General features: G+C 39.9%; 1 protein-coding gene, 1 non-coding gene and 1 pseudogene across 2 annotated transcripts in view; 2 read left to right on the forward strand and 1 right to left on the reverse strand.

Moving 5' to 3' along the window:
• The first annotated feature begins 6001 nt into the window (after nt 1-6001).
• Plaa (phospholipase A2 activating protein) overlaps nt 6002-25427 on the forward strand; it is a 32624-nt gene continuing 13198 nt past the window's right edge. The window contains exons 1-7 of the mRNA XM_041652732.1: nt 6002-6302; nt 18353-18546; nt 22162-22262; nt 22346-22466; nt 23212-23379; nt 23704-23839; nt 24930-25099. Of these exons, the coding sequence (XP_041508666.1) occupies nt 6154-6302; nt 18353-18546; nt 22162-22262; nt 22346-22466; nt 23212-23379; nt 23704-23839; nt 24930-25099 (1039 nt within the window). The 5' untranslated portion in view covers nt 6002-6153. The remainder of the gene's footprint in view (nt 6303-18352; nt 18547-22161; nt 22263-22345; nt 22467-23211; nt 23380-23703; nt 23840-24929; nt 25100-25427) is intronic.
• On the forward strand, nt 10420-10553 carry LOC121448952. The gene has a single exon (XR_005974421.1). It is a non-coding gene; the product is annotated as a small nucleolar RNA SNORA42/SNORA80 family (small nucleolar RNA).
• LOC121448603 lies at nt 11954-12420 on the reverse strand (annotated as a pseudogene).

Below are 25427 nucleotides of genomic sequence, written 5' to 3' on the forward strand. Positions count from 1 at the left end.
ATGTGTCCCAATACATTTGAAGATGACAATGTCATATAGTAATGTCAAAACATCAGACACTCCTGAATCTTTTAGGGGTCATGAACATTTACACTATGTGATTGCTTCTATGTATGCAATCTTTGTACTTTTGTTCATATTTAATGTTTTTGTCAGTTTATGGCGGCAAATAGAGCAGAGGCCATAGTTCCCTATATACCTACATTCTATTACCACAATTTTATTCACATACATGGACACACCAAATGTCATTATTATTTGTTAAAATTTCTAGTTTTCAACTTGGCAAAATTTGTCCCAAGTTACCAGCCTTGGGCCACATTGACCCCCACTTTATATCCTTATTTTTAACATTAGGTTTTCTATAATGAATTTAGGCTTCTGTTGGTTATGAGATAGGTCTTTCTATGCATCCCTGGCTGTCCTGGAACTCCCTATGTAGATCAATCTGGCCTTAAACTCAGAAATTCACCTGCCTCTGCCTCCTGAGTCCTAAGATTAAATGTGTACATTTCCCCTGAATCATGTGATCATGTTCCCCTGAATTTAGGCTTTTTAAACAAACAATAAAAATGTCACACTGAAAGCATCATACTGAGAACAAAAATGATATACCTTAAGTCTATTTTTTTATTTAGGTCTTGTTTATTTTGTTTTTGGAAATAAGGTTTCTCTGTGTAGTCCCGACTGCCCTGGAACTTGCTCTGCTGGCCTCAGACTCACAGAGATCAGTCTCTCTGCCTCCTGAGTGCTGGGATTAAAGTCATGTGCCACTATGTGTTTTTTGAGTCATGTAGACCTGCTGGTCTCAAACTCAGAGATTCCCTGCCTCTGCCTCCTGAGGGATGGGATAAAGCTGTGTGACACTGCATCCTGCCCTGCCTTGTCCTGCTCCACTCCCTTGCTTCCCTTATTGCTATATCTGAAGATCAAACTCAGGGTCTCATAAATCTAATGAAAAAAATTCTACTATGGAGCTGTATCTCTATCCCGGTGTGTACAAATTTAAATGACTGTTATGGATGTTCAACTATCTCATCTATTGTCTTTGAAAGAATTACTGATACCGTGGAGGTTTCTACATGCCCTCCATCATGGGACAAGGAGTTTATGAAAGTGAATAGTTAGAAGAAATCATTAGTTTTTAAACCTTTGAGTCCTTGATATAAAATGTAATAATTAGAAAAAAGTCTCAAGAATTCATTCTTATTCTTCATAGAATTTAAGTTCAGTCAAGTGTTCTTGATGTGACTTTAATGTAGTTCAGTTGTTAACTAAACAATTAAGCCAATGAAAACTACACACACACCCATGCTATTGAAACATTAACTAGTAGAGCTATTTTGAGTCCAGGAGTTCCAACATTTTGGGTTCTACTTAGGAACCATGAGGGGAGAACTTATATCACATGTTCTACGAAGAAAACTAAGAACATGTACTTGATTCTTTAAAGTCCCAGAGGAAGGTTTGGCACGTTTTATGTTCTTTAAAGTTTTAGTTTGTAACTGGAAGTTTCTCTTCTGCCTGCCAGTTCCTGAATAAACAATAAGAGGCTTCTATTAATTATAAAAGTTTGGCTGATGGCTCACGCTTATTACTAATTAGCTCTTACTTTTAAACTAACCCATTTCTAATAGCCTATATTTTTACCATGAGGCTCATGGCTTGTTACCTCACATCTTGCTTCTCTGGCAGTTTCCTCCTACGCTGTCTTCTATCTCCCTGTATCTGTTTGGATTTCCCGCCCAGCTATATTTGCAAAGCATTTTCTTTATTAACCAATGGTAATAAAAAATATTTACAGCATACAGAAGGGCGTCCCACATCACTATTTATTGGAGCTAGAGAGATGGTTCAGAATTTGCTCTGGCTGCTTTTCTAGATGACCCCCATTTGGCTCCCAGAACCCACATCATGGCTCACAACCACCTATAATTCCAATTCCAGGATATCCAATATCCTCCTCTGACCTCCACTGGTACCAATCATGCAAGTAGTGCACACACATGCAGGCAAAACATTCATATAAAACCATAAAATCGCCGGGCGGTGGTGGCGCACGCCTTTAATCCCAGCACTTGGGAGGCAGAGGCAGGCGGATCTCTGTGAGTTCGAGACCAGCCTGGTCTACAAGAGCTAGTTCCAGGACAGGCTCCAAAGCCACAGAGAAACCCTGTCTCAAAAAACCAAAAAAAAAAAAAAACATAAAACCAATTTAAACTTAAAGGATGCATTGATGTGTATGAGTGCCTACACATATTTACATGTATCATGTACATGTAGTGTCTGGAGAGGGCAGAAGAGGGCACTAGATCACTAGACCCAGAGTTAGAGATGGTTGTGAGCCATGATGTGAGTGCTTGGACCTGAGCCCAGGTCCTCTGGAAGCCAGTGTGATGCACGATTAACAAAAACTCAGGGACTGAAATTGAGGTTCAACCTGAAGATCCGAGAAGCAAAGCAGCCAACCACTGGCTCTTACCTCGACCTCAGTCTGAAATAGTGATCCTGCTTCCAGGAATCTCAGAATGCAACTGTGTGTTGAGAGCTTTTCCTCCTGTTTTATAATCCTCTCTATGACTGAGATTAAAGGCATGCACCACCCGGTTTCTATGGAAAACTAGTGTGTCTATTGGGATTAAAAATGTGTTATTGCAGCCTGGTCTGTAAGGCTGACCAGTGTGGCTGCTTTATTCTCTCAACTTCAGGCAAACTTGATTTATCAAAATACAATTGGAAGTACGTGGACTGATCGCTGTTGAAATGGTGTCACGTGAAGCTGCCCATTCCGCCGAAGTTCTGAGCTCTTCATCATGTAAATAATTTCTGTGCCTCCTTTTATAATAAACTGATGATTCCTGCACCAATGAAAAAAAATACAATTGAAATGTCACTACACCAGTGCTCTTAACCACTGACCCATCTCTTCAGACCCCCAGTTCTGATTTTGATTAGTTAAGTTTTAGTTTCTGAGTACTGCTCAGTTGGGCTCCATAGCTAGGGCCATCTTAGCCTAATGACCACTTTTGGGTTTTGTTCTATAGGCTTTGTTGTTGTTTTGTTTTGTTTTCAGTCAATGCAAATCTTTTATCTGTGAGATAGAGATTATATTCCCTACTTCGTAGGATTACTGTGAGGACTAAATGAGAAACTACATGAAATTTGTATTTTAGCTGATATACTATAGTGAGGAAATTTCCATTGAGAACCTATTTGTTATGGGATATTTGATCATATTGTGAAACCCCAAGACTGTGTTAATAAAATTAACCTTGGACTGGGGCAGAGCCAGTGACTAGTTGACAAGAATTAGCCATATAGAGTACAGAGGACTCAGGAATATGGAAAGAGAGGAGCACAGGAAGGAACAGAAAGGAATTTAGAGATTTGCCGTCCTTTTGGTTTGGGAAGAGTGGAGAGATGCTTCTCTTGTTGGTCTCCAGCCAAAAAGGAAGATCAGCTGGTTGCTTCGCAGCTTCTCTAATCTAGCAGGTTTCTACCCCAACATCTGACTCCCAAGTCTATTGGTAAATAGAATGATAGAGACTTAATTAAAACTACAACCAAGCCAGCTGGACCAGATCCTGCTAGGCTGCGATCTGAGCCGCCGAAGTGATGACTGCCCAGCCGTGGGGCTTCAGGTGTGGCCACTAAGCCAACAGAAAAATAACATCTATTAAATAGAAATAGTAAATCTGATGGTTAAGATTGGGGACCAATCTCTCATCCACCTCAGGGTCCACAGTGGTGGCACACCCCTATAATGACAACACTTGGGAGACTGAAACAGAAGATTGCTGGGAATATTGGGGCAGCCAAGGCAAGTGAGAGACAGAGTGGCTGAGATGTCTCATGGGCAAAGAGCTTGCCACCCCACCAAGCCTGAGGACCTGAGCTGGATTCTCAGAACCTATATGATAGAAAAAGAGGACCATTTCTTGCAAGTTGTTCTTGGACCCCTATGTGTATTCTGGTGCTTGTACATACACAAATGCACAAGCACACCTCAAATGCACAAATACACATACACATATATGTACACACAGAATAAATATAATTAAAATTAAAAGAAAAAAATTAACAGCAACTACAAAAATATTGAAAGAGAATGAAATTTTTTGAAGAAATATCAGTATTGTAGAAATGATGACTACAGAAATGTCACAACATCATGAACACTATTTGGAAATAAATAAAATTGTATTGGTCCAAAGAGGAGTAAGGAAGGTCCAGAAGATAAACTGGTATTTGATCTGTGACATACAGAGAAAAGGTTACAGTTTTGTTATGGTATGTGATGTGAGTGTGAGTGTTTGTGTATTTCCAAGACAGGGTTTCTGTGTTACAGGTCTGGCTGTCCTAGACCTTGCTTTATAGACCAGGCTGGCCTTGAACTCACAAAGATCTGCCTGCCTCTGCCTCCTGAGCAAAAGGTGTGCGCCACCACCACCCTGCTTGTGTGTTTTCTTAAGATAGGGACATCTGTAGTCAGAATGGCCTAGAACTCACTATACAGCCCATATTTCAGTCTCCCGACCCTCTTCCTTCAGCCTCTTCTGGCATTTGGACTTGTTTGTTTTAGGAACACAGAAATATCAACTTAAACACTGTGGCTTGTTGAAACTGAGAAAGGTAATTGATTTAACATGGCTGAAGCAGACACATACCTACGGGAAATGACTTTAGTAAAATAAATTAGGAAAACGTGAAAGGCCTTGTATAACATTGTACTCCTAAAAACGGAAAGCTGCTAGCTATTGGGATTACTAAACTAAGGTAATACTTAGATCTAGAATTTAGAAAAAGAATCTTACTTTGATGTGTAGAACTGGCTGGGAAGAAGAGGTAGAAAAATGAGAGAATGTCAAAATGATTTAAGCCACTAGCAGAAATTTCTAATAGACTGGAAATATTCGAAGCTTGAGAATATAATTTGAGGAGAGCTTACCCAGCGGGTATAGTGGCAGAAGAGGTTTTAAAATGCCAACGCTTCAGGGTTTAAACCTGAGAAACACAAGGAATAGTGAGTTCAAGCCTAGCATGAGAGTGCGTAAGGAAAATGCACATTAGATTTGGTAACTTTAAAGTTTGTGTTATGGTGGATGTCAGGCAATAATACGGAAGGCAATTTTACTACAGTGTAGATGGGACACTCTCAATGCAATGCAGAGACTCAAGAGCACCATGGAGGTTTGGCTAAAAATACGTAATTTTACCTGTAATCTAGCACTCAGAGATCAGGGCAGGAGAACCAAGAGTTTGAGGCCAGCCCGGGCTACTGTGAGACTTTATAAATTAATTAATGAAAGGCATTCTCTGCCCTATCTTAAATCTACAGAGCCAAAGCTTGGGCAAACAGTGGTCAGGTTTGGAAAGAATGAATCTGAACCATCGTTTGTTATTATTATTATTATTATTATTTGCAAAATCTGATAGCATGGGTATCATGTTAAGCTACATAGGAGGGGTAGCTTAACATGGATGAAAGTGATTGAAGTTTCCACTTGACTCCAGATTGTCATTTTAGATGAAAAAGAATTAATGAAAATCCCGAGATTTTACAAACAGGCATGCAGAAACTGGGTAACAAACCGTGACGCAAGGTAAAGAAGCAATTTCACTCTACCATCAAGAGGAGTAGGGTTACTGTACCACTCAGAGGAGTGTGGCGAGCACCTAGATTTAAAACATCCCCAGGCTCAGCGCGCGGGCGAGTCTCTCGCCACGCGCAGCATTGTGGGATTTGTAGTCCTGGCTTGCCCCCTTACACAAATCTTCTCTTGTTCTCCGAAATGGACCGGGTACTGGCAGGAGCAGGACATCCGACGTTTAGGCAGAATTTCCAAGTCCCGCCGTTCCTTCCTCGGCCCGCGATCGGGGCGCAGAAGGGGAGACAGCCTCGACGCGCGACGCCTCAGCAGCGCGACGCACACGCTCTGCGTCACCGCGGGCTGCGGCGGATGATGAATTCCGGTGCGCTTGTTCGGGCTGCTGTGTCACTCAGTCCTTCCGCACCGGCTGACGGGCTCTTCCGGTCTCTGCGCCCCTCTCCTGCAGGCGGGTCTCGGGCCGCAGCCTGGTGCACGCCGGCCCGGGCCTGTGGACGAGTCTCGTGCTGTGCCCGGGAGCAGGGGCTCCTGACCCACGCTGGCCATGGCGAGCGGCGCAGCTCGCTACCGGCTGAGCTGCTCGCTCCCGGGCCACGAGCTGGACGTGAGGGGCCTGGTGTGCTCCCTCTACCCGCCGGGGGCCTTTGTGTCTGTGTCCCGGGATCGCACCACCCGCCTCTGGGTCCCGGACAGGTGAGCGCTCGCCAGCCCTGCCTCCTGTGGCAGATCCCCGGCTTCCAGACACGTGGGAGGGATGAGCCTCCTTCCCTGCGCCGCACCGCTCCCTCTTCCTGCTGTCCGCCCTGCTCCCGCCTTCCGGCGGCTTCCCGAGCTTTCGCACTTCAAGCGAGCGGTCGGCGAAACCGACGGGATTTTGGGGCATGGGTGTGGGATTCTAGGACCGTGCTACCTGTCCTAACTTGACTACTAGCGAGGGGCTTGACCTTGGACGTGCATCTTCAGACACCTTTAGGGGCTTCAGCTTTGGCAGATGTTTTAGACTTCAGTATTTATTGCTCCTGTGCACCCTCCCCGGTTCGGCCATATGAAAACTGCTGGCTTGCCCCTCGCTCCGGTCGCAGAAGCTGCTGTGTCGTCTTCTCTCACTTTTCAATTTTTGTAGACTGTAGTTCTCAATAATTGCCTTGCAGAGAGTTAGGCGTGTCCAACTTAAAGGGGGGACAGGCCGAACCCTCTCAAATGTTAATTGTTGTGTAGAAATAATACAATTTACTGAGAAGAAAAATCATCATTGCCTTAAATTCTGCCTGCAAGCCCCCCCCCAGTTAACCAAAAGTTAAAATCCAGGCCAAATCAATATCAGATGTTACGTTAAAGCACTGATTAGTCAAGAAACTTAATCCTTAGTAAACGGATTTCAGTTTTCAGAAAGAAAAATTGAGCTTAGGTGATGAGTACCGTGTGTTTTATTTCCTAGGAAGAAGTGACTTCACTGACAGGCTTGCTCTGTTTACAGAACTTTCTTAGAATTTCTTGGGAGAATATGGCTCAAGAAGCAAGCCAATGCACGTATACAGAGATAGGTGGGAAGAGAAGCTTTTTTTGAGATGTTCCTCTGTGTGTGTGTGTCGACATCTCTAGTATCGATTGAGCTTATCTGTGCAACTTTGAAGTGGAAAAGCTGAAGTTGGAAGGACACTATGGGCTAGACAGCTAGCGTAACAAAAAGCGTAGGTCCTGGATTGAGAGAGGAAGGTTCCAGGGTGTCAGGAGGTAAACTGTCTCAAAGGCTAGCAGGAACCCTTTTCTGAGGTTTATATGTAAAAACACAAGCGGTTTGGTTTAATGTGATTATTACGTTTCTGCTTGCCACAGTAGTCTAAAGGAAGAGTGTGGAAGTATCTGTGTTTGGTGGCTTTTGCAGTATAGCCACTAGGTGATGGGAGTAGAAATATTATAGGGCAAACTACTGTGTTGAGTTGGATAAGGTGACCTCTGATCGTCTCTTCCAGAATTAAGAGTCTATGACATCCCAAACCACTAGGTAAAACTAATAGGCAACTTCTTATGTATTTGAGTATAATTATTGTTGAAATTTGTTCCTTGAAAATGGAGTTCTCAAGCAAGCTCAATAAATAAACTTCAAAAATATTGGGGTATTAGCCGGGCGATGGTGGCGCACGCCTTTAATCCCAGCACTCGGGAGGCAGAGGCAGGTGGATCTCTGTGAGTTCGTGACCAGCCTGGTCTACAGAGCTAGTTCCAGGACAGGCTCCAAAGCGACAGAGAAACCCTGTCTCGAAAAACAAAAAACAAAACAAAAAAATAAATAAAAAATAAAAATATTGGGGTATCGTGTAACTTCCTGCTTAGTCTATATGAGACCCAGAATTCAATGCCCAACAAGTAAAATTAAATCCAGCAGAAACATATATCTAGAAGGACAAAAACATTGCAGTAAGGAGTATCTATCTAAAGAATCTCTGTTTTAGTAGTTGAATCCTGTTATTAAATCTGTACAGTCTGTAAGGCTGTTGTAGGTTGACAGAAGTGGAATAACTGGGGTGATTATTTTTATCTGGGATCTTTAGACTGAAATAATTTTCTGTTTGAAAACTGGTTGGTTGTTCTTATTTGTTTTTGTTCTTCAAATTTTGTTTACACATTATTCGACTAACAGTGATCAAAAGCTTGCATTTTGCAGCTAAGACAGCTATTTTCATTCCTAGCTGTTCAGGTTAGTGTCTTGGTCACTCAGTGATTAGCCTCTGCATCTCAGCAATAGCTTTCATGATGTAAGAGGAGTCTGTAGCCAGCATACTGAAAGCTTTTGCTTCGTGGTATATTCATTGAGTTAATGAAGGGCTGGCTGTACCATATTGGGAGTCAAGTAGTAAATGAAGTTTGTTTTTCCCTGTCTGTTGTCAATATGCTCCTGGATCATAGTAGTTGAAGAAATGAACTAAGAATGATAGAATTTAGGAGGTAGAAATAGCTGATGTTAGGGTGGACTAAATACCTAGGTTTTAGCCAAAGTCCGTTGAAGACCCAGAAGGTTAACTCAGCAGATTTGTGTACTGAGCTGGGCCAGCCAGCATGCCATAGTTTCACACTGCTTCAGACCTCTTTAAACATCATGCTAAGTTGGATTCCACAAATCTGTCACAGACTTCTGGGGTGAGAGAGATGAGGTTAAGTTTGTCATTATATTTATTGGCCTTTTGAAAACTACCCATATTTAAAGATAGGATTTAAATTTTAAGACTTTGCATTTTTGGGGCTGGAGAGATAGATGGCTCAGTGGTTAAGAGCATTGCCTGCTCTTCTAAAGGTCCTGAGTTCAATTCCCAGCAACCACATGGTGGCTCACAACCATCTGTAATGAGGTCTGGTGCCCTCTTCTGGCCTGCAGACATACACACAGACAGAATATTGTATACATAATAAATAAATAAATATTTTAAAAAAAAGACTTTGCATTTTATTTTTCTTGACCATGCTAAATCAAAAGTGACTTTTCCGCCTGGTTAACACTGAGCACCATGACTCCTAAGTCAAGACAGTTCTGTGCGGTTAGTTAAATTGGTATTTTAAAAATGTTGGCTCCTCTAGCAGTGAAAGACTTCCTCTCCTGTCATTGGTGCACAAGTGACCCTGGGTACCTTTACTGTCAGCTTGTTTAGACTGCTAATGGTGGATCTCTTTAGCTTTAGCTTTCTTGTCTTCTTCATCTTGCCTAACACACTCCGGGCACTTCCTCAGTGAAGGTTGTTGATAATGAAGGTGTTTCAGACTTGCAAATTTGAAAACTGTTTTTATGTCCTGCTACTGCAGTGACACTTGAATGATTTATGATTCTAATCCTGCAATAATTTTCCTTCCAGAATTTACAGCATTGCTCCATTGTGTTTTTATCGATGGCTTTAGACTGTTGAGAAGTCTGAAGCCATCCTAATATTTTTTTTACCTGTTATCTTTTAAAAGGAACCTATTTTCATCCATTTCCCTGAACCGTCAGTGGACCCTTTAATTATGATAACCTATGCCCAAAACTTCTCAAATTAATCTGTGCGTTTCTTTCTCCATTTTTCTGTCTTCTTTCTTATTAGGGACTTGTTATTTAGATGTTGAGCTGGTTTTCTTCATCTCTTTTCCCTCATGCTCCTTTCTAGTGGGTTGACTGGAGTTGCAGCACCTTCCCATGTTTCTATGGATGGAATGAAAATGGCTTTTTAATACTAAAGTTATGTTCTACTTGGTGGTCTTCTTTCTCCAGATTGTTTTGTTTTCCCACCTCACTGCTTGGTCTGGTCATTTTGTTTTATGCTGGAGGTTTTCCTTGGATATCTGTCATTCCTTAAGTGATCAGATTTACAAAGCTGGGTGGGGCTTGCTGTCTGAAACCGTTACCAAAGTAATACTATCTGGAGAGCTGTTTTATTTTGCTCAAAGGTCAACAGGATACTGGCATGGCCTCTGGTGTTTTGTTTTTTTGTGATCTTGGGCTGTGATCTGAATGAACGTATTCCTTACACTCCAAGAATCAATGGCTCTTGTGTGTCTGTGCTACTCGGTGTTCTCCCCCCACCCCCAAGACTTTTTTTCTAAAACAAAAGTTTCAGATTTTCTAGGGATACAAGAAGGCCACTGTCTGCCTGCTCTGCTTCTCTGTCTCTCCCTCCAGTACTTTTAAGTATTTTTTTTCCATTGATTTAAGAAGTACTTAATGCAGTGATTCTCAACTTTCCTAATGCTACGACTCTTTAATTTGGTTCCTCATGTTGTGATGACCCCAAAACCATAAAATTATTTCATTGCTACTTCATAACTTTAATTTTGCTACTGTTGTGCATGGGTTTGGATTTATGGCATGCCCGTTTCCCTGGGCCTGTCATAGTGTCCCATGCTAGAGCAACCTGCGGCCCCGAACCATTGCCTGGCCTCTGCCTGTAGGCTACTGGCACTGAAGTGGGTCGCACAGTAAGAAGGGAAGAAGAGAAAACAGGCTTGAAAGCAGCGGCTTCCTTGCTGTGTAGACTTGGGAGAATAAGTTTGCTAAGTTTTGAGCAAAACAAAAACCTTAATGTTCCCAGACATGGATGGGAGACCTGTTGCAAGCAGCAGAGGGTTGGCTTTGGTATTGACTTGTTACAGACGGTTGATTATCTGCCATTATTATTTTTTCTTTACATAAAAAAAAAATTTGCTACTGTTATGAATTGTAATGCAAATACACAATACGCAGGATCCTTGTGGGGGCCGCAGCCCTCAGGTTGAGAACCACTGACTTGATGTTTAACCATGTAAAATATGGTGGTAGGAATTTGGGAAGATACAAAGAAGAAAATGAGACCAAAATCTGGAACTAAGATCCTAATAGATCACTGTAAATGACCCAAACAAACACCTCTGAAATTTTATGCTGAGTATGCTTCATGGCCACAGAGAATCATGAGCTTGAGCTAAGCTTGGACTGTGTTCCAAGACTGCTTCAAAGACAAACATAAATAGGTTCTTAGTTGTTTTTTGAGCCATCTCCCACCCCAGAGACATTTAAAAACATGTTTTATCTTTAGCTTTTTCCAAGCTTATTAATAAAATTATTTAAAGCCACATTTTCAAAATCCCATTAAAGAAGATAAACTAAAATTAGCTACTATCAAATAAGTCTTTGAAGAATTTTTCCCACCCCATGGAGCAGTTTCTGACTGATTCCTAAGACTTACTACTAATCTTTCTTACAAAGCTCTGGCTTTTTTGTTGCTATTTTGAGGATGCATTAAACAGATAACTCCCTTGGCCTTCTCTTTTTCTCACTCTGTAGCCCAGGCTGACCTTGAACCCTTGATCCTACTGCCTTAGCTTCTACACATCCTACACACCCTGCTCTAATTTTTAAAAAGGTGGGGGGCGGTGGTTATGTGTCTTAGTTACTGTTTTATTGCTATAACCAAAGCAGCTTATAAAATAAAGCCTTTAGTTGGGGTCTTGTTTACAGCTTCAGAGGGTCAGTCCACGAACATTTATGGTGGGGAGCACAGCTGCAGGCAGGCAGGTATGGCTCAGCTCACAACTGATCTGCCAGAGAGAGCAAGACTGCGCCAGGCTTGGGCTTTTGAAACCTCCAAGCCCACTCTCAGTGACAGCGCTCCTCTAAGAAGACCACACCTACTCCAAAAGGCCACACGTCTTAATTCTTCCCAAATATTAAGCTATATGAGCCTAAGGAAACCATTCTTACTCAAAACATCATGGTATGTTTGCCCGCATGTTTTTGCAGATACCCAAGGAGGCTCTCTGCCTTCTTTCTTTTTTTTTTTTTTTTTTTTTTTTAGCATGGCTCTTTTCAGTTTATTGCATGAAGGAGTTACACTAGTCCAAGTTGAAAGCGGACCCCAAATGGTTACATTATACAAGCTGTGAGGTTTTTAAACTTGTGACAAGGACAGGAGGGAAATTATAGTCATTGCAAGGAAATCCTCACTTAAGCTTCAGAGTCACAAGCACTTAAAACCCATGAACCTTCAGCTGATCGTCCTTAGCCAGTCCAATCTCTATTAGGAACTGGCATATGTTCTTGCGCTGGTCACCCTGTAGCTGAATTACTTCTCCATATTCTGGATGCTAAATTGCAGTACCATTGCAGGCAAATTTCTTCTTAAACGCCTTCACTAGTTTCTTTTTATCGTAATCATCAGCGATCCCTTGGACAGTGGTAAGGGTCTTTCTGCCGTTTCTCTGTTGAATTCTTATATGGATATAATCCTCAGTGCCAGCAGGAAGCAGGTCATCACCCTTACTTGCATCAGCAAAGGGGGTCAAAAGAGTGGAGGTTCTGAATAGCGGACATACGATACGATTCCTTTTCCTCGGTGGAAACAGCCTGCGGAAGGCAGATACTTATTTTAAATCAACTAGACTGGCTGGCAATCAGGTTCCATGAATCCTCTTGTCTTCCCCCTTCCCTTTGGGTAGCTCTGCTGTTACAGGTGCTCACAGATATACCTGGCTATTTACATGAGGACAGGGATCTCAAGCCCTTATGCTTGTATGGCATGTTCTCTTACAAACTATGCCATCCATCACCCAGCCTAATTTTTAATAGACAAAATACAACAAAATTGATCCTCTTAACTATTTTTAGGTGTATAATTTGATAGTATTTACTATATTTTTAATGTTGTACTACTTCAACACTATTCCCTCTTTATGATTTTTAAAACTGAAACTACATGTATTTCAGTAGTAATTCCCCTCTTCCTCTTAGCTCCTGGCAACCAGCATTCTACTTTAGATCTTCAAGATTTTAACTTTTAAGCGGGTGGTACTGAAGCAAGTCTTTAATCCCAGCATTTGGGAGGCAGAGGCAGGTGGACCTCTATGAGCTCGAGGCCAACCTGGTCTATTAAGAGGTAATTCCAGGACAGGCTCCAAAGCTACAGAGAAACCCTGTCTCGAAAAATACAAACAAAAATTGACTTTTATATAAGTTGTACTTCATATAAGTGGACTCTAATTCATCATTTTATAACTGGTCAATTTCATTTAGCATGTCTTCAAATGTTGTCCATATTGTAACATGTCAGGATTTCTACATACAAGCGAGACTCTTGTACGTCGACAGCACATACTTAGATTGTGTTTTTAAGCATTCTGCCCATCTGTCTTTTGTTTGGAGCACTCAGTTAATTTAAAGTGACAAAATTTCCTCTTAAGGCTGAATAAAATTCTGTTTTTGTGTAGCGTTTTCCTTAGCAATTCATCCATGGTGGGCAGTGGGTTACTCCCATAGTTTAGCTATGGTAAAGTGCTATGATTGTGACGGCTTTTTTTTCTATTGGATCATATGGTAATTCAGTGTTCAGTTTTCTGAGTGGAAGAATTACCCAGTATTCACATTGTCCTGTTCTTAGGTGGCATATACTCTTACATCTAGTTGGCCTAGTGAATAGCTGAGGTTCTCTGGGTTTTTGTTTTTAATTTGGCCTTGCTGGAGCTTGAATGGGGCCTTACCCTAGCAGACAAAGGCTCTGCTGCTCACCTGTGCCCCAGGCCCCTGGCTTATTTTCTGTGCTGTCATTCCCGTTATTGAGTTGGATGTTGAGGTTTTGTTTTGTTTTTTGTTTGTTTGTTTTTTTGAGACAGGGTTTCTCTGTTTAGCCTTGGCTGTCCTGAACTAGCTTTGTAGACCAGGTCGGCCTCGAACTCAGAGAGACCCGCCTGCCTTTGCCTCCCTAGTGTTGGCCCCTGGAGGATATTGAAGTCTTAACTGTGATAGTAGAACTGTGCTTTCAATTCTATCAGTTTTCACTGTCTACATTTTTATGATCTTATTAGGTGCATAACTTATAATTTTTAAATATTATTGCTATATTCCTCTTTGGTTTTAATTTCTTGGGACAAGATTTTGTTGTGCATCCTAGGATGGCCTAGCCTCCAATTTGCTGGACTCACAAGCGTGCAGTTTTAGTAATATGTAATAATATGCTTGACATGGTACATGATTTAACTAAAAATGAGATTGGTCTAATATTTATATAGTTCCCCCTTACTTTCTTTACTGTTTACATGGAGAATCTTTTTCCATTGTAATTGTGTTTGGGGAGCTAAAGTGAGACCCCTGTGTATAGATAGCACATACTTAGATCATGTTTTGGGGCATTCTGCCAATATGTCTTTTGGTTGAGAATTTAGTCCATTGACATTTAAAATGAGTACATTTTACTATTTTCTATATTCCTGAGCGGGTTTTTTTATTTTGTTTTCTCATTCCTACATCCCTTTCTTCTGTTTAGTTGATTAGGGAGTAACTGAAGCCTCAGAAAGTGTGTGTGTGTGTGTGTGTGCGCGCAGCTTATAGGAGTTGGTTCTCTTCAGCATGTGGTTCTGGGGCATTGAATTCAGGACAGTCAGGCTTGTGCACAAGCACCTTTACTAAACCATCTCACAGCTGGGTGGTGGTAGCCTAGGCCTTTAATCCCAGCACTGAGTTCTAGGCCAGCCTGGTATACAGGAGGTCTACAAGAGCTAGTTCCAGGACAGCTAGAGCTGTTACACAGAGAAACCTTGTCTCAAAAAAGCCTAAACAAACAAACAAAAAACAAAACTGGGGCTGAAAAGATGGATCAGTTATTAAGGGTACTGACTGTTCTTCCAGAAGTCCTGAGTTCAATTCCCAGCAACTACATGGTAGCTCAAAACCATCTGAGTGGGATCTGATGCCCTCTTCTGGCATGCCGGCATATGTGCAGATAGAGCACTTAGAAAATAAATAAATTAGAAAAAAAAGCAACCAAAAAAAGAGGGAGGAAATAAAAAGCTAAGTTTGGTCTCAAGCTGGGATTTCTTTTGCCCCCATCTCCCAAGTGCTAAGATTATAGGTGTGTACCACTAGCCCAATTGAGGACTCTTTTTCTTCTCATGACTTTGAATTTATTTCAACTGGAAAACACATATTTCTGGAAGAAGTTTGTTACTGTGAAATTTACTTTCTTTTGTCATCTGGAAATACCTTCATTTACCTCCATTTTAAACAGCAGTTTGACAGGGCATGGCCCTACTGGTTGATAGGCAGGTTTTGTTTTATTTTGTTTTCTGTGTGTTTTGACACTTGAATATGTTGGCTCAGTACCACCTACCTCTAGAGTTGTTTGTACATGTGCATGGCATGGTGGAAATTGAACCCAGAGCCTCATGCGTACAAAATACTTACCACTAAACTATGCCTCCAAAGGTTTTTTTGGTTTGTTGTTTATTTATTTTAAATGGGGACTTTACCTAGTATCATATCTTGTGAGTAAGGTGTGTGTGTGGGGGGGGGGGGGGCTAGAGGTTGATACTGATATTGATGACTTCTTCAGTCACTACCCACATTTTTTGAGACGTCTCCCAATGAATCTGAAGCTGACCAATGAATGAGCTCTGCCTGTTTTTGCTTCTCTATTGGTAGGTTCTAGAAATGAGTCACTGCCTGGCTCTTCAGGTATGCTGAGGATCCAGACTTAGTTTTTCTGATTGCACATCAGGCATTTTATTAACTGAGCTGCCTGCCTCTCTGTTCCTAAGCCTAGTACTATAATTTTATATATAGATATAGATATGGGAAGGTATACTTTTCACAGATCTGTGTGGAGGTCAAAGGACAACTTGCAGCAGTCGCTTCTCTCTACCATGTGGGTCTGAGGGATTGAACCAGGAGATCATCTAGCACCTTTACTTAGCTATTTTACAGGCCCAAGTCTACCATCATACTGGAGAGATTATATGTGATGAGTTGCTTCTGTCATTGTACTGTGTCTCAGTGTGGTTTGCCTTATCTTGAAATTTTTATAGATACATGCATTCATGCCTTTATGACCATTATTTGATTAAATATTCTTACCCTCTTCCTCACTCCCTGTTCTAGGACTGCTACAGTATGTGTAAGGTTCACTTCATTGATTTCCATGGGCCTCTTCTGTTTACTTTAATATTCTTCCTTTTTTACTCAGACTTGATCACTTCTACTTTCCTTTCTTCAATCTTACCTGCCTGTGTATTATGCTTTGGAAATTGTCTGGTACTTTTTGTTTGTTCCTGTAATCTTAAGGTTCAGAATTTCTTTTGGACTTACCTCCTTATTGACATTTCTCTTTACTTCTCTATCATTTCCTTGTTTAGCTGCATCTTCTCTTATGTCTTCCAGCATCTGTAAGACAATTGTTTTAAACCAGGTATGGCACATATTCCCTTGCAATTCTAGCACTTGGTATGCTGAAGCAGGAGGATTACAAATTCCAGATCCAGTGAGGTCCTGTCTTTTGTTTGTTATCCTATCTCTTAAGATGGTTGTTTTAGACTCTTTGACCAGTGGGTCTGCCATTGGCCTTCTTGTCTTTTTCAGGAACAACTTATAGGGATTTAATTTGCTTCTTTGAGTGGACAGAGTTTGCTGATAGTTTGTTGTTCAGTGTCTGCTGAATCTTAGCTGGGGTGTATCCTTACGATCTTAGATCGTTTCTCACCTGTGTTTTCCCTGGGCATGTGCATTTACTTTCTAAGTTCCCCATAAATGAATACCCTCATTTTGAGGTTATTGTTTTGTTTGTATTCTGAGACAGATATACCCATGTAGCCAAGACTAGCTTTGAACTAAATCTTCTGGCCTCAGCTTCTGCAAAGATGTCCCATCACCCTGGCTACTAATATCCTGGATTTTATTGTTTGGCTCTCAAAAGCGGAAGAATGCTGAAGGGACAGATGTCGGTCCTTTAAATTCTTCATAAATCACTTCAGTTGGAGAGGCAGTTGTTTGCATCAGCAGGGAAGACAGGAAGTTTCAACAATGGCCACCTAATTCTGAATAGCAAACTGGGATCAGCTCTGATCTCTGCTATGTGGAAGATAGCATGCTTTATGTACCCTTTGGCTTCTGCTTTTGTGTGCGGTCTGCTACAGGAACATGTGGAGGATCACCCACCATGGAGTTAGAAGGTGACAGGTTGGTAGCTGGTACTGTTCCAATTGCCAAAATTGATTAAAATTAACTTCAATAGGCCGGATGTGTAGTGTGCATGGGCTCAGGGTTTGATCCCAGCAAACTCAGTTTCCAGTCTATTCCTTACCCTGGAAGTTGCAAGCCATCAGTTGACACCATAGTTCTCAAGTAGTACTACCAGATAAATTCTGCCAGTGCTAGATTCTGCTGTCAGAGTGGGATGACAGGTTCCTGCTTTTTCCAACCTCAGCTAGCATCTTTACAGAGGTCTCTGCAGTTCTTATCCTTTTGTGAAGGGACGGTCCATTGATTCTCCTCTTAATCTGCTAGTGTAGAAGTCATTTTCCACGGGCATCCTAAGTTTTTACTACTTTTTTAATAGCTATTTTTACACTATTGAAAGTTGCATTCTTGTTTTTCCCCCTTCATCTTCCCTGTAATGCCTTTATTGATCTTTGAACTACCATTTATATTTAAAGGACTAATGAGTAGGCTTTGGAGGAAAAAAAAAAACAGAAGTAGACCATTGTGTTGGAGTGTTCAGTTTTTGTTGGATTGTTTCAGTTTGTCTCCAGTTTGATCTTGTTATGTGTACTCACCTAGTTGCTTTAACTGGGTTGTGAGCTCTTTGATTGCCAGAGGTATAACTGTCTATGCCTCTTAGTTGCTAGTTTATTGTTTTCTGCACAATATATCATACCATTGTTTCACTTACCTAAGGCAGGAATGCTAAATCATTGATGTATGTGACAAATGGGCAATCATTTGTAATCCAAGGAAGGCACTTACTAATGCACTATGTTCCCAGACAGTAAATTTGTTCCCTTTTTTTTCCATCCTGAAATGATTGACATTCTAGCTGTTTAGCTGCATCTACGATACTATACTAATGGGTAGTAAGTTTATACTTCATTGAGCAAATTTAGTTTACTGACTGGATTTCATTGTCTTAATTTCAAGTATTTCAGTTCCCCAGAGCTATCTTAGAATAGCAGTAACTAATGAGTAGAATGGTACTGGAGAATGAGAAAAGGCCACTTAGACTATTCATCTCCTGCCTTTTCTTGTTTTTCCTCTTAATTAATATATTCTGAGAAAACATAGGATTTTTTTCCCAGTCTGATATAATACTCTACTCATGCAATGAAGCCATTTAATGTTTCATTTAAAACAATAGCATCTTTGAATGGCATACACTCTTAAAGTTTAGCCTGCACGCTGAGTGGTAATGAATATATTCATGTTTTATGTCTTAGGGTAAGCCAGGAGAAGGCAGATGTACCTATTAATGATTCTGTCTTTCCAGTCCTAACAGGGGCTTTACAGAAATGCATTGTATGAGCGGCCACTCTAATTTTGTGTCTTGTGTGTGCATCATACCCTCAAGTGATATATATCCTCATGGACTAATTGCCACTGGAGGAAATGACCACAATATATGCATTTTCTCGCTGGAAAGCCCTATGCCAATTTATACTTTAAAGGGTCACAAAGATACTGGTGAGTATAACTTGATGGTTTGTTTTGTTTTTAATTTTAAGACTTTCAGTTACAATCCACCTACCCTTTTTTCTCATTTTTGGCTATGTTTGTTAGTGGGAACCTTTTTGGGTCATCTTAGTTATGTAAATTTTCTGTTATAAATTTACTTTCAGATTTAACAATTGGTATATCCAAATAGTTTTTTTTTCCTTTGGTACTGGGGATGAGATAGTTTTCATGTGTACTAGGAAGCCTCTAACACTGAGTTATACTTCAAGTCTATATAAATATGAAAGATAAAGTGTTGAGTTATAAAAGAAAGAGACTGTGATATTACTATGCCTCATAATTTTTGTTTTCTTCTATTTTTATAAAGAAGTTATTTACTCAATAAAACAGAGTTTTGTTTTCATTTTTTTGTTTTGTTTTGTTTTGTTTTTTGATTTTAGAGACAGGGTTTCTCTGTAGCTTTTGGTTCCTGTCCTGGAACTAGATCTTCTAGACTAGGCTGGCCTCGAACTCACAGAGATCCGCCTGCCTCTGCCTCCCAAGTGCTGGGATTAAAGGCATGCGCCACCACTGCCCGGCTCAGAGTTTTGTTTTGTCTTGTAAGATATCTCTATTAACACATCAAAACACAGACTGAGAACGATGTGTTTAAGGATATGGTATAATTTTTGTTTATTTTTCAAGACAGGGTTTCTCTGTGTAACTGTCCTAGCTGTCCTGGAACTCACCCTGTAGACCAGGCTGGCCTCAAACTCACAGAAATCTGCCTGCCTCTGCCTCCAAGTGCTGGGATTAAATGGGATTAAAGATGTATGCTACCACCACCCGGCATGGTATAATTTTTGAAGGGAAAATACTTTGAAATATCATAGCTCTCTGTTATGAAATGATGTGTAAAATCAGTGTGGTTATGTGTACTTGTTTTTATCTTATTTCACTTTTTAAGATTTATTTTTATAGGTGGGCGTGTTGGCATATGCCTTTAATTCTAGCACTCAGGAGGCAGAAACAATCAGATCTTTTTGAATTTGAGGCCAGCCTAGTCTACAGAGTGAGTTCCAGGACAGCCAAGATTATACAGAGAAACCCTGTCTTGAAAAACAAACAAACAACAAAAAGATGTATTTTTATCATTTGTAATTATGTATGTGTGTCTACACAGAAACCTGAGTGCAGGTGCTCATGTAGTTCAGAGACAAAAACTCTCCTGGAGCTGGTGCTGTAGGTGGTTGTTGGTCACCAGATATAGGTGCTGGGAGGTGAACTTAAGACCCCTGAAAGAGCATACACACTGATAGCTGAGCCATCACTCCAGCCCCTGTACTTATTTTATATAATGTGTGTAGAAGTTTGGGACTTGATCTGTAAACACTTAAACTTAATTCCTATAAAGAATGTGAAATTGTGTACATGTAATACTTTAAATGAAGAGTGACACAAATTTAAAGTTGTTTCTGTTATGAAATAAATTAAATGTATGCAAATTAGAGGCTTGGTATTTTATAGTGAGTTATTAAATAAATATATGTGTACACAGGAGTAAGTAGTATAAAAATCCCCTCCATGAGTTTTCATAGCTTTAAGGATTATCAGTGGCTTATATTATTTAATTTTCTTCCTCTACCATGGTAGAGGAAGTTTTGGTGTTTTTTTTTTTATATAAGTATTTCAGTATATATCGTTGCAAATTTTTTTGTAAAGGGTTAGTTATTAAATGTTTTAGGCTTTTCAGGCTATATGACTGTTATAACTCCTTAATTCACAGAAAAGCATGAATCAGAATGTCTATTGTACATGTAGCATAGGCAGATCTTCAACTTGCTTAGCCTCTGGGGTAGCTTATGCCACCAAGTTCATTGAAAAAAAATTTATTTATAGACACTTGAAACGTGTATTTCATGTAGTTTATGTTTCATCGAATGTAGTTTTAATTCCACTATCACTTAAGATAAAATTGTTTGGCTTTTGTGGGTTGTAAAAAACAAGTGGTTAATATGCATTAATTCTGATTTTTTTTTTCCCCTCCGCTAACAGTGATTCTGTGTGTGAGTGTATGTGGGAGTGGGGAAATGATGAGCAGGAACAGCCTTGGCTGTTGCTCTTCAAGTGCTGCCCACCTTTCTTTTTTCTTTCTTTTTTTAAATTAACTTTGGGCAAGGTGTAGTGTTGTACACCCTCTAATCCTAGCACTTGAGAGGTAGAGGCAGGTGGATCTCCCGAGTTTAAGGCTAACCAAGGCTACATGAAATTATTTTAGTAGTATATTTGGCAGATACATGCCACAACACATGTAAGAAGGTCAGATGAAGGCTGGAGAGATGGCTCAGAGGTTAAGAGCACTGTCTGTTCTTCCAGAGGTCCTGAGTTCAATTCCCAGCAACCACATGGTGGCTCACAGCCATCTATAATGAGATCTGGTGCCCTCTTCTGGCATGCAAGCACACACGGAAGGAATGTTGTATACATAATAAATAAATAAATAAATCTTTTTTAAAAAAAAGAAGGTCAGATGATTACACTCGGGAGTCAGTTCTCTTCTGCCATCTTGGGATTCAGTGATGGAACTAAGATTTTCAGGCCTATGCACAAGTATCTTCTTTCATAGAGCCATCTCTCTACCCTCACCTTTTTATAAAGTTTTGAGAAAAGGACTCTCAGTAGCCTGAGGCTTGCCTGGCCAGATAGCAACCTGAGGGATTCTGTCAGTTTTTACCTCCCCAGCACTAGGACTAAGCGTGGTCGTGGTTGCATGGTCACCTATCAACCCTTGGCTTTTTTTTTTTATATTTATTTATTTATTTATTTATTTTTTTGAGACAGGATTTCTCTATAAATCTCTGGCTGTCCTGGAACTTGCTTTGTAGACCAGGCTGTCCTTGAACTCACAGAAATTCGCCTGCTTTCTACACTTGAGTGCTGGGATTAAAGGTGTGCACCACCACCACTAGCCCTTGGCATTTTTATAGCCTTTGCATCTTGAGTTTAGGTCCTCGTGCTTGTAAGGCAATCCCATTACCAACAACCTTTTCCCCAGCTCCAGCTTTTTTCTCCTAAAAGGAAGAAATAGCCATATTATCATTATCATACTTCAAACAAGCAAAAATTCTTGCTATCAACTATCTAATGAATATTTACAGTTCCCAACTGACTCAACATTTTTTTCATGCTTTGAATCCTGACCCTGACAAAGTCCATTTGCCAATTCCATCGAACATTCCTGAAGGTTGAGTAGCTCATAGCTGCCTGTAATTCCAGTTCCCAGGCTATCCAGTACCTTCTTCTGGTGTCTACAGGCACCTGCACACATATGACATACACTCATACAGGCATATACACATAAATGGAAATAAGAATTGAAACAAACAAGCCCTAGAACTCTTTGAGGATTGCCCTTATGGCCACAAAGCTTATAGCTGACTCAGCGAGGCCTTTTCCCCAGACATTCAGGCACCAAAGCTTTTCATCTTGAACACTGTGTTCCCTCACAGCTCCTCTGAATAGAATTTTATTGACTAAGAAACTTCACTTCACAAATTTACTTAAAAATTATAATACTTTAGAAGCTTGCCAGGTTGAGCATTTGTTCTCATGAAAATATACTAACTAATTACTTTTCCCCCTTAGTTTGTAGTCTTTCGTCTGGAAAATTTGGGACATTACTTAGTGGCTCATGGGACACCACTGCTAAAGTCTGGCTGAATGACAAATGCATGATGACATTACAGGTACCGTTTCTGTGTGGATATTTTAGATAAGTGGAGATTGAAGATTCTGCGGCATCTCAGGTTGATACCTTTGTTACTCACAGGGTCACACAGCTGCAGTATGGGCCGTAAAGATTTTACCAGAGCAGGGCTTGATGTTAACTGGATCAGCAGACAAGACTATTAAACTGTGGAAGGCTGGAAGGTGTGAGAGGACTTTTTTAGGTAATGTCAGTGTTAACAACTTTTATAATACATAATATTCTTCTAACCTGCTCAATTGTTTATTGTTTTTCCTCGAAAGTTTAGAAGCTGAAAAATGGTAATTTTAAAAACTCAGTATAATTGGGACATTTGGGTGAGTGTGGTTTTGTGTATGTTGTGTGTATGGAGTTAAACTGGTTCTTTGATTCAGTGAGGCATCCTTTGTCTGGTTATTTAGTTGTTGATGGACATTCAGCTTTGGGGATTTGAACTTACTCCCTTGTACTTTAAAGCACATGCTCCGCTGAACCACACCTTCAGCCTCTGCTGACTAATAGGAGTGTCACAGTGTTTGCTCATTTACTGTAGGCCATTAATATTTGGGTGTGAGTTTTTATTGGTTTTCCTTTTCATTTATTCCTTAAAAATTAAAATTCTGGTGGCACATTTCTTTAAGCCCAGCACTCAGAAGGCAGAGCAGGTAGATCTCTCTGAGTTGGAGATCAAGCTTGGTACAAAATATCCTGAGGGTTTCAAAAATCATCTGGAGAAGATAGAAAAATATAGAATAACTTCCTATGACTGGGGATAAACAGTATTGCTAAATGGCATTGATTATCAGACCACTTTGTACAGGAGAAAATAAAATTTCTATAACTTGAAAAATTAGGTTTCAGTACTCATAAGTTTTATGGTATTAATAAGCTGCACAGTGTTATCAACCAAATGGTGCAATTTATTGATTTGTATTCTTTTTTAAATCCAGGGCACGAAGACTGTGTAAGAGGTTTGGCAATTTTGAGTGAAACAGAATTTCTTTCCTGTGCAAATGATGCAAGTATTAGAAGGTGGCAGATTACTGGAGAGTGTCTTGAAGTATACTATGGACATACAAATTATATTTATAGCATATCTGTCTTTCCAAATTGTAGAGGTAAGATTAACTTATGACATATATTTAAATTTTTGCTATTACATTCTATTCTTTAGAAATTTCTGTGACCACCTTTATATTAATTCAGAGTAGATGACTATATTATAAAAAGACGTTTGAGTGTCTGAGGAGAGACTTTGTGTAATTAATTGGTCCAAAGAATAGAGTGAAAAATTTGAAATGAATAAAAGTATGATTTTGAAGTTGTAACAAGTTACAAAATCTAAAATTAATTTTAAATTAGTTATTACATAGAAAAACATGTTCTATAAATATGCTCAATTTTATCTAAACAAATTTTTCTTCTGTTTTCATTTATTTTAGATTTTGTGACAACAGCAGAAGACAGATCTCTCAGAATATGGAAACATGGTGAATGTGCCCAAACAATCCGACTTCCAGCTCAGTCTATATGGTGCTGCTGTGTGCTAGATAATGGTGACATTGTGGTTGGTGCGAGGTATTTATATTCTAGTCAGTCAATAAATTTTTGTGTTTAGGTGGTTGGTTGGTACTTGAGTGTGCATAAGTAAACCATGGAAATTTCAGGTGAACTGGGTGGACTGTTTGCACATTTTTGTTACTAAGTAAACAACAGTAATAAGAACTTTTCAAGACCTGGTACTTACTTTGTGGTATAGTATTATAAATTGTATAGTGAAAACTCCAAATTCCAAGGAAGTTAGAAGAAAAACTAGAGATCTGTATGAAAAAACTTTCTATAAACATTAAATTGGATTTTGAAAATTGAGTAAGAAGTTAGAATTTCTGTCGATAACACAATTTCCATTTATGGAGTGAGTGTGTGTAGATGAGGGAAATACTGGAGGATTTTGTTTTGTGGGGTTTTTTGTTTGCTTACTTGCTTTGTTTGTGGATTTTTGTTTTGCGTGCACAAGTGTGCACATTTTGTTGATTTTTGTTTTGTTGTTTTGATTGCTTGTTTTCAATTTTTTTTGTTTTGTTTTCAAGACAGGGTCTTGCTGTGAAACCTAGGCTGTAATTAGAAGTATATGCCACAGTGTCCAACCAACTCTATTTGATAGTGTACGTTGCCTATGTAATAGTAATTTTAAGAAGTAAATACTGTATTTTTAAATTTTCACAGTAAATATGTAGCATAGAATTGAATATTGTGCTGGTCGTAATGACACTTACCTGTAATCCAAGCACTTGAGAGTCTGATGTGGGAAATCATACATTCAAGACTGGCCTTGCTGTGTATAAATACTGTGGCCTTGTTGTATGCACATACCTGTCTCAGAAAAACCAAATGCTGGGGTATAACTCAGTGGTAGAACACTAGCCTAATGGATACAAGGTTCTGGTAGGTTTAGTCACTGGCATTTTTTTTTTTAGAAATTGAAAATTGTGTTTAAATGTATTTTCTCTTCTTTACATAGCTGGATAATGTATGCTGTAGTCAGCTTTCTTCACAATGCATAGTGATACTTTTCATATTTATGCATACAGATAATTTTTGTTTTATTTACATGAGGGAATGATAATAAACTGTGTCAGTGACTTAAATTGGTTTACTTTTCTTGTAGTGATGGTATTATTAGAGTGTTTACAGAGTCAGAAGATCGGACAGCAAGCACTGAGGAAATCAAGGCTTTTGAGAGGGAGCTCTCTCAGGCAACTATCGATTCCAAAACTGGTGACTTAGGAGACATTAATGCGGAGCAACTTCCTGGGAGGGAACATCTCAATGAACCAGGTAACTATTATAGAGTAATTGTAGTTCAGACAATGGTGGCGCACACCTTTAACCCCAGCACTTGGGAGGCAGAGGTGGACAGATCTCTGTGAATTGAAGGCTGGCCTGGTCTACAGAGTGAGTTTCAGGATAGCCAAGGCATAACAGAGAAACTATCTCAGGGAGTGAGGGAGGAAGAGAACCACCACACTTGCCTTTTGGAATACCGAGAGTAATAATAGAAAATGTTTGATAATGTTTCATTTGTTCTCAATGCCAGATACTGATACTTGAGGATTTTTACTATCACACATAACTGATGAGAGAAGCCATATTCTTCTTGTTTGTC

The sequence above is a fragment of the Microtus oregoni genome, unplaced genomic scaffold, assembly GCF_018167655.1.
Source record: "Microtus oregoni isolate MIOR12 unplaced genomic scaffold, Mior012 000005F_ref0000423, whole genome shotgun sequence".
Taxonomy (NCBI): domain Eukaryota; kingdom Metazoa; phylum Chordata; class Mammalia; order Rodentia; family Cricetidae; genus Microtus; species Microtus oregoni.